This window comes from Papio anubis, chromosome 2, assembly GCF_008728515.1.
Source record: "Papio anubis isolate 15944 chromosome 2, Panubis1.0, whole genome shotgun sequence".
In the NCBI taxonomy this organism is placed as follows: domain Eukaryota; kingdom Metazoa; phylum Chordata; class Mammalia; order Primates; family Cercopithecidae; genus Papio; species Papio anubis.
In genome coordinates, this window is record NC_044977.1 from 55,262,181 (window position 1) to 55,278,411 (window position 16,231).

A 16,231-nucleotide genomic window follows, 5' to 3' on the forward strand; every position below is an offset into this window, starting at 1 on the left:
GGTTTGGCAATGACTTTTTAGATATTGGGCCCTGAAGGCCCAATTCATGAAAGAAAATGTTGGTAAGCTGGACTTCATTAAAGTTAAAAAGTTCTGTTGTCAGAGACACAGTCTAGAGAATGAAAAGACAAGTCACATACTGGGAGAAAATATTTGCAAAAGACATATCGGTCGGGTGCCGTGGCTCACGCCTATAGTCCTTGCACTTTGGGAGGCTGAGGTGGGTGGATCACTTGAGGCCAGGAGTTTGAAACTAGCCTGGCCAACATGGCAAAACCCCATCTTTACTAAAAATACAAAACTTAGCCAGGCGTGGTGGCATGTGCCTGTAGTCCCAGTTACGTGGGAGGCTGAGGCAGAGAACTGCTAGAACCCAGGAGGTAGAGGTTGCAGTGAGCTGAGATCTCCCCACTGCACTCCAGCCTGGGTGACAGAGGGAGACTCCCTCTTAAAAAAAAAAAAAAAGACATATCTGATAAAGGACTGTTATCTAAAATATACAAAGAACTCTTGAGGCTGAGTGTGGTGACTCACGCCTGTAATCCCAGCACTTTGGGAGGCCAAAGCGGTCAGATCACCTGTGGTCAAGTTCGAGACCAGCCTGGCCAACAGGGTGAAACCCCATCTCTACTAAAAATACAGAAATTAGCCAGGTGTGGTGGAGCATGTCTGTAGTCCCAGTTACTTGGGAGGCTTAGGCAGGAGAATTGCTTGAACCTGGAAGGCAGAGGTTGCAGTTAGCTGAGGTCGCACCCATGAAATCCAGCCTGGGCAACAGAGCAAGACTCCATCTCAAAAAAATTTAAAAAGAACTCTTAAAACTCAAAAATGAGAAAAGAAACAACCTGATTAAAAATTGGGCAAAAGACCTTAACAGACACCCCAAGGAAGATATACAGATGGCATGTTAGCATATGAAAGGATGTTCCACATCATATGCATCTGGGAAATACAATTTCAAACAACAATGAGATAATACTACATACTTATTAGAATGGCCAACATCCATAACACTGACACCAAATGCTGGTAGGATGTGGAGCAACAGAAACTCTCATTCCTTGCTGGTGGGAATGCAAAATGGTATAGTCATTTGGAAGGCAGGTTGGCAGTTTCTTCTAAAAATAAACTTACTCTTACCATATGACCCAGCAATCATACACCTTGGTATTTACCCAAAGGCGTAAAAAACTCATGTCTACACAAAAACCTCTACATAGATATGTACGTTAGCTTTATTCATAATTGCCAAAATTTGGAAGCAACCAAGATATTCTTCAGTAGGTGAATGTATAAATAAACTATGGCACATCCAGAATATAGAATATTATTGAGCACTGAAAAGAAATGAACTATGAAGCCATGAGGAGATATGGAGGGACCTTAAATGCATATTACTAAGTGAAAGAGTCCCAGTCTGAAAAGCCTACATACTGTATGATTACAATTACATGACATTCTGGAAAAAGGCAAAAGTATGGAGATAGTGAAACAATCAGTGTGGTTGCCCAGGGTTGGGAGGAGGAAGGGATGAATAGGCAGAGCACAGAGGATTTTTTAGGGCAGTGAAAATACCCTGTATGATATACTATAATGGTACGTAAACGTCATTACACATTTGTCAAAACCCATAGAACGTACAACACCAGGAGTAATCTTTAATGTGAACTATGATCTTTGGGTAATAATGTGTCAATGTTGGCTCATCTGTTGTAACAAATATGCCACCCTGGTGGGGGATGTCGATAGTGAGGAAGGCTGTGCATGTGTAGGGTCAGGGACTGGATGGGAAATCTTTGAATATTCTACTCAATTTTGCTGTGAACTTAAAAATACTCTTAAAAAAAGGCTATTTAAAAATTGATGGTATTATACTATATACAGTTTTCTGTACCTTGACTGCCTTTATTTTTTAATCTTTTGTGGAGACAAGATTCTTGCTATACTGGTCTTGAACTTCTGGGCTCAAGTGCTCCTTCCACCTCAGCCTCCCAAAGTACTGGGATTACAGGCATGAGCCACCGCTACTGACCTTCTTTTTATTTATTAATATATCTTAGAAGATTTTCCATGACAACATATACAATTGTACCCCATTCAATCAAAGGGATTAATACTATGCCATGGCATAGATACCACCATAAGTTATATAGCCAGATGCCTCTTAGTAGACATGTTTTTGGTCCCTTGGTATAGATGGTGGTGCGGTGAACACCCTTGTGTTCATCCTTTGTATACAATCAAGGGTATAGCCATAGGATAAAGTTGAGTCAAGGGGTAAGTACATTTACAAGATTGCACGTGTCACCCTCACACCCCAAAACCAATGGAGATGTCCTCCCATTACAGTCGATGATGGTGACCACTCAGTCTACCTTGTGGCCTTGAGAAGCAGGTATCACCAAGAGGTGACAGGACTTGCCCAATGACACACAGTTAAATGATTTTTCCCAATAAATACACTTGATACAAAATTCAAAAAGAACACAACATTATGCCAGTTAGGATTAGGTTTGACTGCATGTGAAATGAAAAACCAAAATAATTGCAATTTAATAACCCAAGGCTGGGTGCAGTGATTCACATCTGTAATCCCGGCATTTTGGGAGTCCAAGGTGGAAGGATCATTTGAAGCTGGGAGTTCGAGACCAGCCTGGGCAACATAGCAAGACCCTGTCTCTACCAAAAAAATTTTTAATTAGTTGGGCATGGTGGGAAATGCCTGTGGTCCCAGCTACTTGTAGGGCTGAGGTGGGAGGATCACCTGAGCTCAGGAGTTCAAGGGTGCAGTGAGCCATGATCCCACCACTGCACTCCAGCCTTGGTGACAGAGCAAGACCCTGTCCCTAAAATAAAATAAAATAAAATAAAATAAAAAATACCCAAGGTTATATCTTACATAAAACAAATGCCCTCGAGTGAGGCATTCCAGAGCTGGTATGGTAGCCCCTGAAGTCATTAGCAACTTTCTGCTTTCTGCTCACCACTCCTGGGGTATGGCCCCTATCTTTATTGTCAGAATGCCTGCTAGATTCCTGATCATCACATCTGCATTCCAGGCAGCTGAATGGAGAGATGGATGAAGAAAAATGGGACAAAGAGTATCCGATAGCATCCTCATAAATCTGTTTATATAAAGTTGTTTCCTTAATGCCACAAAACACATCTACATGTATTTTACTTAGTTATATGGTCACATTTAGCTGAAAGGGAGGTTGGAAATTGCAGTGTTTGTTCTCCACAGTCAAGGTCTTAGCTGAAAATTGAGGGTTCTAAATACTAAGGAAGAAGGGATGAATAGAAATTGTAGCAAGCTATTTGTTTCTGTCATGGTTAAATTGCAAAAAAATAAACTTACCTCCTTCCCGAGGCAGCCATTGTTAACATTTTTTGAATATCTAGAAAAAGCCCTTTGTTCAGGACTTTTTTCCCATTCTGCCAAGAGTCACCACGACCTGCTCACACTCCACCCTTACCAAAGTGCCGCGCCACTTCTCATCTCTCATTTGATTCTCACAGAAGCTCTGAAATGGGTTGGGCAAATGCCATGATCCTCATTCCATAGGGGAAGAAACTGAGGCCCAGAGGGGGAAACTGACTGCCTAAAATCGCCAAGTAAAGGATGGAGCCGAGCCTCCTGTGGAGGCAGGACAAAGCGGGTGTGTTTCCCAAACACAGGACACATGCAAGATGCACCGGGCAGTCAGTGGCAAGCACATGGTTCCATTTCCAATTTTTTCCATAACTTTAAGGAGAAAGTTTCAGTTTGGAGCTAATGTGTCTTTAACTCCTCTCACACTTACTAATAGGTCTTTTAAACAAAGAGAAATCAGCCCTCAGGCTCAGAGCGCTCAGCAGGCAAAAGTATCTAGCTAGATTCTAAGAACATTGTTTTGATTTCATTACACCTATATTTACAGTGTTTTTCTATTTATGGCAAATGATCCTGGTTTCCTTTTCTTTGAAAGTAATTTAAATTTACTTTTTAAGTAAATGTATCTAAGTTAAAAAGTGAGTTTATTCAAAGAAAAACATGCAGTAAGGAACTATCTGTGCTTGAATACAGATTCCCCCATTCACCAGCTATGTGACACTTGGTGTCACTTATCAGCTATGTGACACTTGGATAAGACAGTTGGTGCCTCTGAGCCTCAGTTTCCTCATACGTATAATGAGGGTGGTATTTTTTCCTACCTCATGGATTTTTTTTTTTTTGAGACAGAGTCTTGCTCTGTCGCCCAGGCTGGAGTGCAGTGGTGCGATCTCGGCTCACTGCAAGCTCCACCTCCCGGGTTCACGGCATTCTCCTGCCTCAGCCTCCCGAGTAGCTGGGACTACAGGCGTCCACCACCATGCCTGGCTAATTTTTTTGTATTTTTAGTAGAGATGGGGTTTCACTGTGTTAGCCAGGATGGTCTCGATCTCCTGACCTCGTGATCCGCCCACCTCGGCCTCCCAAAGTGCTGGAATTACAGGCATGAGCCACCACGCCTGGCCGAATTTTTAAAATTAATAATAGGATTAAATGAGATAATGAATGTCAGGAGCTTAGCACCCTGGCACGTAGTTAAGCACTCAACACTTTATTTATTTATTTATTTATTTATTTATTTATTTATTTATTTATTTATTTTTGAGAGGGAGTCTTGCTCTGTCACCCAGGCTGGAGTGCAGTGGTGCAATCTTGGCTCACTGCAACCTCCGCCTCCTGGATTCAAGCAATTCTCCTGCCTCAGCCTCCTGAGTAGCTGGGATTACAGGCATGCGCCACCACATCCAGCTAATTTTTGTATTTTTAGTAGAGATGGGGTTTCACCATGTTGACCAGGCTGGTCTCGAACTCCTGACCTCAGGTGATCTACCTGCCTTGGCCTCCCAGAGTGCTGGGATTACAGGCATGAGCCATCACGCCCGGTCACTCAACACTATTTTTAACAATATTATCACAATATTACAAATATTAATATTGTTCATCTTAATTTTGTCATAACACCTCCTGGCTGCTCAGAGCAGAGAAAGTCAGTAGGACTGTGGGGTAGCTGGATAGAGATACCCCATCCTAGAGCCTCTGCCCCTACACCAGTGGTTTTGAGCCAGGGATAATCCCCTACACTGGGGACTTTTTTTTTTTTAAACCGTGTCTCACTCTGTTACCTAGGCTGTAGTGCAGTGGTGCAATCTTGGCTCACTGCAGCCTTGATCTTCCGGCTCCCACCTCAGCCTCCTGAGGAGTTGGGACTACAAGTGCATGCCACCATGCCCAGCTAACTTTTGTATTTTTTTGTAGATAAAGATTTTCACCATGTTGCCCCAAAGTGCTGGACTACAGGCATGAGCCACCCATGCCCAACTGACATTTTTTAATCAGTATGACTGGGGTTGGTGGTACCCCTGGCATCTGGTGGGCAGAGGCCAGGGACGAAGCTAAGCATCCCACAATGCGTTGGTTGGCCCCTACCGTGAAGAATCATCTAGCTTGAATGTCAAAAGTATTGAGGCTGAGAAACCTTGTGCCATCCTACACCTGTGTATGTGCCTAGCAGCAGCTGGCTCTTCAGCCAGCTCATTATTCCAAAAGAGACTTAAGCTTAGAATCCAAAAGCCTCGGCCTCAGTTTCCTCATCCAGCAAATGGGAATGCTGAACCCTGCCTTATCTGCAGTCATTCTATCTCCTGATGGTTGGCCTTCTTGGGCACTTTCCTGGCCTAGGCTATCTCTACTGGTCCCTTTCTATCTTTCCCCCAGGTGCAAGGAAACCCATCTAATTGGCTTTTCATTTGTTTGACTTCTGATATTCGCATTCCCAGAGTGGCCTCTGGGGCCCCACAGTCACCATCTGAAACCCTGCAGTGTGAGTGCCCCAGCCATCTCTGAGTACCCCTGTTATTGTGGGTGGCAGCTGCTAGTCTTTTTCCTTTGAAGCACACCTTGACATGTGTAACTTTTCTTTTTGTGTGTTGACTTGTTGGTTGTATTCCTCCCCACATGCCTCCACCCTAAAGACAGACACCAAGCCTGCTGTCCCCGGCACACTGCACAGTGCTTGGCACATAGTGGGCATGCAGGAATGTGTTTGTGGGATCTATGAGGCGAGAGGCAAAAAGAGAGGATAAGGTGAGGGGATAGATATAGAGAACGGAGAAAAGGGAGAAAAGAAATAGAGAGGAGGAGGGAGTTCAATGAATGTTAAATGCTGAGAGATCTAAATAAAGGGGAAAGCGGGCGGGGCGGGGGTCCAGACTGAGACTTGAGCTCAAAGTAGACAAGCCAGAGAGAGAGAGAGAGAGAGAGAGAGAGAGAGAGGGATGCGAAGAAAGATGAAAAGGGCGGAGAAGAGAAAGGAATGGAGACACAGAACGAAAGAGAGAGACAGGCAGAAAGAAGGTGCAGGCGCAAAGCAAAAGGAAGAAAACCTCTCCGAGGCCTCAGTGCTCAGGTTGCGGAGGGGAGGAAGACCGCCTGCAGGAGCCTGCGCGGCGCGGCTGGAAGCGCCAGGATGCAGACGCGGTTTCCATGGAGACGAGGATGCTCCCGGCGGGAGCCACCGAGTGCTGCGGGACCCGCGCCTCTGGCACCTTGGGAGTGGACGGTCAGAGAGGAGGCGAAGGGACGGTGTGGGTTTGCCACCTCTTCTGACTCTTTCCCACTCCTGCCTCTTGCTGGCGATTTAGAGCCCGGGAATAGGGAGGCAGGAGCGCACCAGCCTGGGAAAGGGCCCTGGGGACTCCGAGGGCGGGGGAAGGACTGGGGCTGAGACCACTCCTCGCCCTGCCCCATTCCCTTCCTTGGTGTTTGACCCTCCTTTCCTTTCAGATAGGGTCCCGGAGGGTCTGGCAAAGTGCAGCGCTATGTGGAGAGATGATGGCCAGGCCTTCTCCACAGGCCCCTCTTCCTCCTCCTGCCCTGTTAATGCTGGAGCACCAGGGCTCAGTCCTAAGCCTTCTGTTCGGTTTCCACCATGTCCAGTCCTCGGGATTTAAGTACCTACAAGTGCCCACAGTTCCCAAATTTGCATGTCCAGCCCTGGCTTTCTCCTGAACTCTGGCCTGTTCAAAGTTGCTAGTTGGTTAACTCATCCAACTTGTTCCCATCACAGGGCTTTGCTTTTGCCATTCCCCTTGGCTGGAACTCTTTTCCCAGCCCTTAGGTGATGAGTTCCACTGGACTGGATAATTGATTTGGAGGAGGAGCACTGGTGTGGGGAGGAGCCCTGCTGCAGTGCCTGTTCGACCACAGTATTGTGGGGGGAGCCTGCATTTGGAAGAGGAGCTCGTGTTGGGGAGAGGGGGAGGATTGGCTGGAATCTGGCAGTGCCACGATGGGGAGGAGGGCCCACTTCGTTGGAAGCCAGAAGAGGCTGGAGCCTGGGAGCATTCCCTCCACAGCAGATGTGGGAGGGAGCTGGCACAGCCAAGGGCCCCTTCCCACCCTGGGGACTATATGGGCCAGGTGGACAGTGGGCAGAGCTGACCATTACCCCCACTTTGCATCGCTGTCATCTAAAACCCAGGCTAAGCATTCCGTGGGCCTGGTGCAGGCTCAGGGTCCCCACGGTTCCAAACAGAGCTCTATGGAACCTTTGGGTCTCAGACACAGTAACCCAAATGCTGGCAGGACTGGCAGTACGAGGGCCCCATCAAGCTGGTGACACAAAGCTGGTGGAGGGGAAGACCCCATCTTCACAGTGGCCTGCTGAATCCGGGGGTTCTGACTGCCCTGTGACGCAGCAGCTGCCACTCTCCAAGCCAGTCAGTGTTAACAGAGGAACTCAGTGTGCTCATTAGCTCAGGCGTGGGTCTCATCCACTAGGCTAAGTGCTGGCCAAGGGCCCACCCGGGCTGGGACTGGGACAGGTGGGTTGCTAAATCCAAAGCAGGTGGATGCTAGCTAGGGAACCATTGCCAAGGCCCTTCTGAGCCTGCCCCTTCTCTTCCTCTTTGCCTTTGTCCCCCTCACCTGAAACCAACTCTCCACATTACTTTCTTATTTGTGTAATTATTACTTTGGGCGTCATAGCTGGTTTTGATAACAGCCAAGATTTACCCAGAACTTACTGTGCCAGATACTTTACATTTTGCTGCCTTTCATAATCTTTACAACCATTTGAGGATGCCATCATTATTCCCATTGTACATATGAGGAAACTGAGGCTTAAAGGTGAAGGAACTTGCTCAGTGTGGCACATCTAGAAAATAGCTGAGCCAGGATTTGAGAACCAGCCTTCTTAATCGCTTTGCTATTACGTACCTCTCCCCACACTACGTTGCAAGCTCCATGAAGCTAAAGTCCAAGTCTCCCTACCCCCTAGGCCTGGTCTAGTGCCTGGCATATGGCAGGCCCTGGATAAATGCTACCTGAGTGCCTGGCACTGTGCTAAGTGTCTTACACGCATTACTTCATTTAATCCTCCTAATCACCCTGTGAGGTAAGTACAGTGGTATTGACTGACACAGGCCTGTTCTAGGTTCAGTGGCATCCCCTAAGGTCATACAGCCAAGCTAGGGGAAGAACTAGGCTAAGTCCTATCATTGGCACTTCATAGTCTGTGCTCTTAGCAAAGTGCTCAACTGCGTGAATGAAAGTGTATTCCAGCATCGTGAATAAAAGGAAAACGGTGCCCAATAAACATTTGATGAGTGAAGGACAAGAATTTTAAAAATAACAATGAGGGCGGGCATGGTGGCTCACTCCTATAATCCCAACACGTTGGGAGGCTGAGGTGGCAGATCACTTGAGGTCAGGAGTTCGAGACCAGACTGGCCAACATGGTGAAACCTCATTTCTACTAAAAATATAAAAATGAGCCGGGCATGGTGGGAGGCACCTGTAGTTTCAGCTACTTAGGAGGCTGAGGCAGAATTGCTTGAGCTGGGAGGTGGAGGTTACAGTAAGCAGAGATCACGCCATTGCACTCTAGCCTGGGCAACAGAGCGAGACTCCGCCTCAAAAAATAAATAAATAAATAATAATGAGGATGGGAGAGATGGGAGAGGGAGTTGGTCCCGATGCTAGGGGAAGTTGAAGGAGGTGGCTGTGGGTGGCTATGTTCTCATATTCCCAGAAGGCTTCCTGGAGTTGATCTGATGGGGAAGGGAGAGGGCGTTGCAGGTTCCAGAAAGTTTCTGCTACCCGTCCTAGACCTCTTTCTCTCTCTCTCTTTTCCCTGCCCCTGCCCTCCTCCCTCTCTGAAAGTGGGTAACAAGCACGTGGTTGGATTGACTTGCCTGCAATAGGGTGGGGCCCGGACTGCGGACACTAGGGAGTAATGATCTTTTCTCTTCCTTCCTGACTGTGGTGGTGGGCCTGGTGCTCTGCCCCTCAGCTCTGTGCCTCGTCCTGGGCTGCATGATCTTTCCTGATGGCTGGGACGCCGAGACCATCCGGGACATGTGCGGGGCCAAGACAGGGAAGTACTCCCTGGGGGACTGTTCAGTGCGCTGGGCGTACATCCTGGCCATCATCGGCATCCTCAACGCCCTCATCCTCTCCTTCCTCGCCTTTGTGCTGGGCAACCGGCAAACAGACCTGCTGCAGGAGGAGCTCAAGCCAGAGAACAAAGGCGAGTGTGCTGTGGGCTGGGGGGCAGTGGCAGGAGCCAGGCCTGCTCCTGGGAGGCAGGATAATTTCAAATAAAAGGAGTAAAAGGGTTGCATGAATTGGAAACCCTGGCTGGGCGTGGTGGCTCACGCCTGTAATCCCAGCACTTCGGGAAGCCAAGGCAGGTAGATCGCTTGAGCCCAGGAGTTCAAGAGCAGCCTGGCCAACATGGTGAAATCCCCTCCCTAAAAAAATACAAAACACTAGCTGGGTGTCGTGGCGAGCACCTGTGGTCCCAGCTACTCAGGAGGCTGAGATGGGAGGATGACCTGAGCCTGAGAAGGTTGAGGCTGCAGTGAGCTGTGATTGTGCCACTGCACTCCAGCCTGGATGACAGGGAGAGAGGCTATCTCGGAAAAAAAAAAAAAAGAAAGAAAAGAAAGAAAGAAAAGAAAAAAAGAAACCCGACTGACAGTACAACCACCTTTAAAATGATTTGATGTTCTCCCTCAGATCTGATCATTTGCCTATGACCCAGCAAACCCACCTCAGGTACAAACCCATGAGAAGCATGCAAAGGCACTGGTGGCTGCAGCTTCACTGTAGCAAACAACTATAAACAGTCGAATGGCCATGGACAGGAGGCCGGATAAATACATGTGGCATGTTCACATCACAGAGCAGCTCACAGCTGTGAAAATGTCACACTTCAGTTATATGTACCACAGTGGACGTATCTCAGCAATATAATATTGAGAGAGGGGAAATAAAAACAAGTTCCAGAAGATGACAGAGTGATATATTTATTGAGCTCGAAACTAAGCAAAACTAAGCAATGTATTGTTTAAACACACATGTACTTGTGGCAGTATTTTTTTTTTTTTTTTGAGACGAAGTCTCACTCTGTCACCCAGGCTGGAGTGCAGTGGCACGATCTCAGCTCACTGCAAGCTCTGCCTCCCAGGTTCACGCCATTCTCCTGCCTCAGCCTCCCGAGTAGCTGGGACTACAGGCGCCCACCACCATGGCCGGCTAATTTTCTGTATTTTTAGTAGAGATGGGGTTTCATCGTGTTAGCCAGGGTGGTCTCCATCTTCTGACCTCATGATCTGCCCACTTCAGCCTCGCAAAATGCTGGGATTACAGGAGTGAGCCACCGCGCCCGGCTGTGGCAGTATTTTTCTTAAAAAAGCAAAGAAATAATAAATATGAAAGGTAGGATGACGGTCATCTGTGGTTATGATGGAAGGGGAGGAAGTGAAGTATATGAGATGGAGCATGGAGGTATATGCATATTACTGGTAGAGTTAGAGTCCTTTTTTTTTCTTTTTTTTTTTTTTTGTCTTGAGACAGAGTCTTGGGCTCGCTACAACCTCCAGCTCCCGGGTTCAAGTGATCCTCGTGCCTCAGCCTCTTGCTCTTGAGTACCTGGGATTACAGGCATGTGCCACCATACCTGGCTAACTGTTGTATTTTTAGTAGAGATGGGGTTTCACCATGTTGGCCAGGCTGGTCTCGAACTCCTGGCCTCAAGTGATCTGCCTGCCTCAGCCTCCCAAAGTGTTGAGATTATAGGCATGAGCCACCACACCTGGCTGAGTTATAGTTATTGAATGGTGAGCTCATCAGTGCTTACTATTGTATTTTTTTTAAGAGATTGGGGGAGGGGGGTCTCACTCTGTTGCTCAGGCTGGAGTGCAGTGGTGTAATCATAGTTCACTGTAGCCTCAAACTCCTGGGCTTAAGCAATTCTCCTGCCTCAGCCTCCTGAGTGGCTGGGACTACAGGCATGCGCCATCACGCCTGACTAATTTTTGTATTTTTTGTAGAGACGAGGTTTCCCCATGTTGCCCAGGCTGGTCTTGAACTCCTGGCTTCAAGCAATCCTTCCGCCTTGGCCTCCCAAAGTGCTGAGATTACAGGTGTGAGCCACCTTACCTGGCACATTGTATGCTTTATAATTAGTGTATTGCATATAAACTTTCATATACATCAAGTGGCATTAAAATACAATAAAGAAAAAAGGCCACGTTTAGAGAACTCCAGAGCTCCAGTAACTTGCCCAAAGTCACTTAAGTGGTGAAGGCAGAATCTGAACCCAAGTCCAAGTCCAAAGCCCAAGCTTCTCCCCCTTGTCACGCTGTCTGTCTCAACCTGGTGAGGCCAGAGATTTCCTGCATGGCTTTGGGAGCTCTCCTGGGAAGCTGACCTGCTAACCTGTACTCAGAGGCAGGTTCTAAATAACTGACGTAGTCCCTCAGACCCCGGGATTTCTGTGGTCTTGGTGTGAAGTCAAGGCCTGCCCTCTGGCGGCAGCTTCTAGAAGTGCAAAACTAAGACTGAGATCTGGCCTTTATCAGGAAGGGGTGTGAGGATGTGACTGACGTGAAGTGGGCCCCCTCAGTGTCCCTCTCCTCCCTTCCCAAAGCCCCTTAACAACTTAGTGTTAAAAATTGATGTAAAGGAGCCCCAGTTTTCCTCCCTTCAGTGTCCAGGGAACCTCCATCCCTCACTGGGAGTTCAAGATGAGTGAGCCTCCCACTTTAGTTTTAACCCAAAGACCTCCGAGCCAAGAGCCATGGCGTGTACCTGTGGTCCCAGCTACAGGCTGAGGCAGGAGGATCGCTTGAGCCCACAAGTTCAAGCCCAGCCTGGGCGATGTAACAAAACCCAGTTTCTATTAAAAGGAAATATATAATTTTTTTTTAAAAGAAGACCTCTGGAACCAAAGAAAAAATAAATAAATAAATAGCTTCCATTTCCAGCATATTCTATGACCAAACACTGCCAAGTCCTTGGCTGTCATTATTTGTCTCTTTTTGACCCTTCGGAATTACCCTGTGAGCTATGATCCTCATTTTGCAGATGAGAAAATCGGGGCTCAGAGACATTAAATGGCTTGCTCATGGCCATCCTGCTGGTCAGGTGAGGCTGGGATTTCAGCCCTTGTACAGTTGGCCCCTCTGACATTTTTCAGTTAGTTTGTTTGTTTTTGAGATGGAGTTTCACACTTTCTGCCCAAGCTGGAGTGCAGTGGTGCAATTTTGGCTCACTGCAATCTCTGCCTCCTGGGTTCAAGCGATTCTCCTGCCTCAGCCTCCCTAGTAGCTGGAATTACAGGCATGCACCACTATGCCCGGCTAATTTTTTCTATTTTTGGTAGAGACAGGGTTTTGCCGTGTTGATCAGGCTGGTCTTGAACTCCTGACCTCAAGTCATCCACCCACCTCAGCCTCCCAAAGTGCTGGGATTACAGGCGTGAACCACTGCGCCCGGCCCCTCTGCTCACTTTTGCCCTGGGGAATGTGTAAGGAAAGCCCGAATGCCCAGGCAGCCTCTGATTTCTCTAATTCTCTCTCCCTCTCTCTCTCTCTTAGATTTTGTGGGCTCTACAGTAAGCTCCGTGTTGCGGCCCGGGGGTGATGTCTCTGGATGGGGAGTCCTTCCCTGCCCCGTGGCTCACTCACAGGGACCCTGAAAGGCCAGGATCACAGTCCAGGAATTGGCCTGACCTCAGCTTGTCCTGCCTCCTGCCCTCTCGTCACTCCATTCAAGCTCTGAGGGAAGACCCTGATCTCAGACTCACTTCTCACCGACTACCCTGCGAGCTCCAGGCTTTGAGGAGAGGAAAGCCTGGATGTGGCCTGGGGGAGAGGAGAGGCCCTCCAGACCTTGGGAGGGTCTAATTCTTGCTCCTCCCTAAATTTGACCTAAGGGAGCCTGCATCCACCCAGGCCCTTGGGCTTCTCCTCTCCTCTCTAGACTGGCCTGGAGGTCCCTGCAGATCCCCAGGGAGAGCAGAGCTATAGTTCCAGCTCCCCAGACCCCCTCAGTCTGGAGGGCTGCTGCCTGGCTGTATCCACACCTCTTCTGGTCCCTGCCTCCTCAAGAAATTTATTCTAGATACTGCCCCAGGGTGGGCTGGACTCTTTCCTACTTTTTTTTTTTTTTTTTGGCTGATGTTGGTTCCACCACATCTGCCACAAAGCTCCAGGTGCCACCAGTCTCCCCTGGGACCTCCTCTGCCCCATTCCAGCCTGCTTCCAGCTCACGAAGAGGGAGAGCTGCACCGAGGGACCGCACAGGGCCTTGCTGTCAGCTGCAGACCGGTTCCCTGATCAGCCCAGAGTCAGAAAAGACCTTCAGGCTCTGGAGGCAGCTGGAGGGGGCAAGTGGCCTCGGCAGTTGGAACTTAGAAGCTGCTTAGCCCGGGCTGGCCTGGCCTCCTCTTCCTTTCTGCTGGAACATCTCACCGACGACTGAGCCCTTGGCCTTGGCCTGTTTTGCCCAGGCCTCCTCTCTGCTGGGATGTCTCACCAATGACTGGACCCTTGACCCTGGCCTGTTTTGTACAGCACAGACTTCTTGGCCCTGTTGTCAGGGTTGGGGGGTATGGAGGGAACCCCAGAGGTGGGGAGTTGGGGGATGCATTACCCCTTCTGCCCCTTCTCATGCCCTCCACACCCCAGGCATCTACCAAGGGCAGAGACTGTCTTGTCTCTTTGATACTTTTCTGCATAACTTGAACTTGCAGGTCATCTCTGAACAGGGTACCCCTGTCCCCTCTCCTAGGCCTTGTTATCCTGTCCCAGCCTCTTTGTCCTCCTGGCCCACCTCTCGCCTTGCGATATGCCCAGGGTCTGCACCTGTGGGCAGTGCTTGGAGCCGAGGCATGAGTGTATGTGTATGAGTGAAATGTGTGTGCGTGTGTGCGCGTGTGAGAGTGTGTGTGTGTTAGGGGGGCAGGTGAGAAGTTTCTCCCCCCTCCTCCCACTGTGGGAGCGACTCCCTTCCCCTTGGCAGGGAGCAGGTGAGGGAGACTCCTGGTATGTTTTGAACACCCCTCATTCCCCTATGGGTCTGGCAGCAGAGCCATCTCGCCCGGGGAGCCTCCCTGTCCTGGGGCCTGGACAGCTCCCCTCAGCACTAGTTGCTGGTGCAGACCAGCTTCGTCCAGCGCCCCCTCCTCGTGGCCTGGACCCGCAGGGAAGGGGCAGTGCCCTGCAGGATGCTGGGGGAAGCTGCCTTGGACCTCGGAGGAGGGGAGAAGGTCGCTTGAGCGCCATGTGTTTGCCAACCTTGTGTTCATTTCCACAAGACTTGGACCTGAGAGGGTTTCCAAGAAAGACCCTAGAAGTTCCCTGCCTCCCCACTCTGGACCCAGCTGGAATCAGATGCTGGGGCCTGGGGGGTTCCTGCCACGTGTAACTTACCAAGTCCCAAACCCACTCCTCCACTTACTCCTCCTGGGCAAACGCCTCCCCGCAGCGCTCTGGTCCCAGCGCTGGGCTCCCCTTCCCCCGCAGAGCCTTCCTGGGCAGTCCAGTCGGCCTGGGATAGGGGTGCTGCGGGACAGAGGGTCCGGGTTAAATGCGGGAGGGTGTGGGAGCCCCGTGGGAAGGAGTGGGGGTAGGAGGGAGTTCCTCAAATATGCAAACCAAAGCCCGGCATTGGAGGGGAAGAGCAGAGCTAGGAGAGAGTGAGGGGAGGGGCCGAGCAAGCAACTGGGATTGGGGGAAGACACTGGGGTGCGGAGAGGAGGGGTGCAGAGACAGGGAGATGAGAGACGATTGGAGAAGGAGCGAGGGGGACGGAGAGGCACAGAGAGAGACAGCTCGAGGAGAAGAGATCGAGAGAGACAGGGGCAGAGGCAGAGAGATGAGAGACCAGCTGAGAGGCTGCGGGAGAGCTTGGGGTTGGGGAGGGGAAATGGACGGAAAGGCGGAAAAAGGACTCAGGAGCGGGGAAGAGGTAAATGGAGATGTGGGTTAGGGGGCAAGAATGGGATGCAGAGGAGGGAGAGGAGGATGAAGGAGTCAGGATGTGGGGCAGTGAGGAGGGTGTTTCTGTCTGGGCACTGGGTGAGGGGAGATCTTATTCCCTCAAGGACGCCTGCTACCAGGTGTCCTTGCTACACCTTGTTCCCCAAGGACACCCAGCAAACCTGTGCCCTGGTGAGGGGGTTAGAACTGACCCCTGAGAGGCTGGAGGCCCGGGGCACAGGCAGCCAAGGCCACATCCTTTTGGGGAGGCCTGGAGTGAAGGAAGCCACTTCAGAGGGCAGAGGGGGTCCAGCTGACTTAGGAGGGGGTCAGCGCTGGGTGGAGAAGAGGGAGGCCAGTTCCCTGGTGGGGTAGCCTGGCAACATTCCCATGCCACCGCACCTGGCCAGCTGCCATCTTGGCAGAGCCAGGGGGAGATGCACCAGGGAGTCTGGGGTCGGGAAGGCAGAGTTGTGTGGGCTGAAGTCTGCGGGAACCCCAGGGTGACACAGGCAAGGGGTAGAAGTCAGAGTGGGGACCAAACCATAGACCGGGGCCCTGGGTTCTGCAGAGGTGTGGATGGGGTGGGTGGCAGGTGCTCCAGTGGGGGGTCCCAGGTGAGGCCCTGATGGCTCTCCTGGGGCAATAAAGACATCATGGGAAGGGGGCTTTGTGGTTTGCCTCTGCTATCGTCAGGCAATCTGGCCTTAGCCTTCAGGAGGAGATAAGCAGAGGAGATCAGTGCCTGTTTCTGACCCCAGGAGGGCCTTTTTGGGCTCCAACCTAGAGCCTTCTGGCTTCAGCTCCCAAGAGAAGTACCCCCCCTAACTGTGACCGGATCAGGGGTCTACCACTGCCCGATTTTCTCTGCCTGATCTGGGGACTCAGGAGAGGCCACGGCAGCCACAGCCTAGGGGTGGTTCAGTCCCTG

The 16,231-nt window shown here is 50.1% G+C and overlaps 1 protein-coding gene across 1 annotated transcript in view; it reads left to right on the plus strand.

Moving 5' to 3' along the window:
* Positions 1-15,776, plus strand: part of LHFPL4 (LHFPL tetraspan subfamily member 4) — a 52,152-nt gene extending 36,376 nt beyond the window's left edge. Inside the window, exons 3-4 of the mRNA XM_003894138.4 lie at positions 9,324-9,560; positions 12,916-15,776. Coding sequence (XP_003894187.1) covers positions 9,324-9,560; positions 12,916-13,016 — 338 coding nt within the window. The 3' untranslated portion in view covers positions 13,017-15,776. The remainder of the gene's footprint in view (positions 1-9,323; positions 9,561-12,915) is intronic.
* Positions 15,777-16,231: the final 455 nt, after the last annotated feature.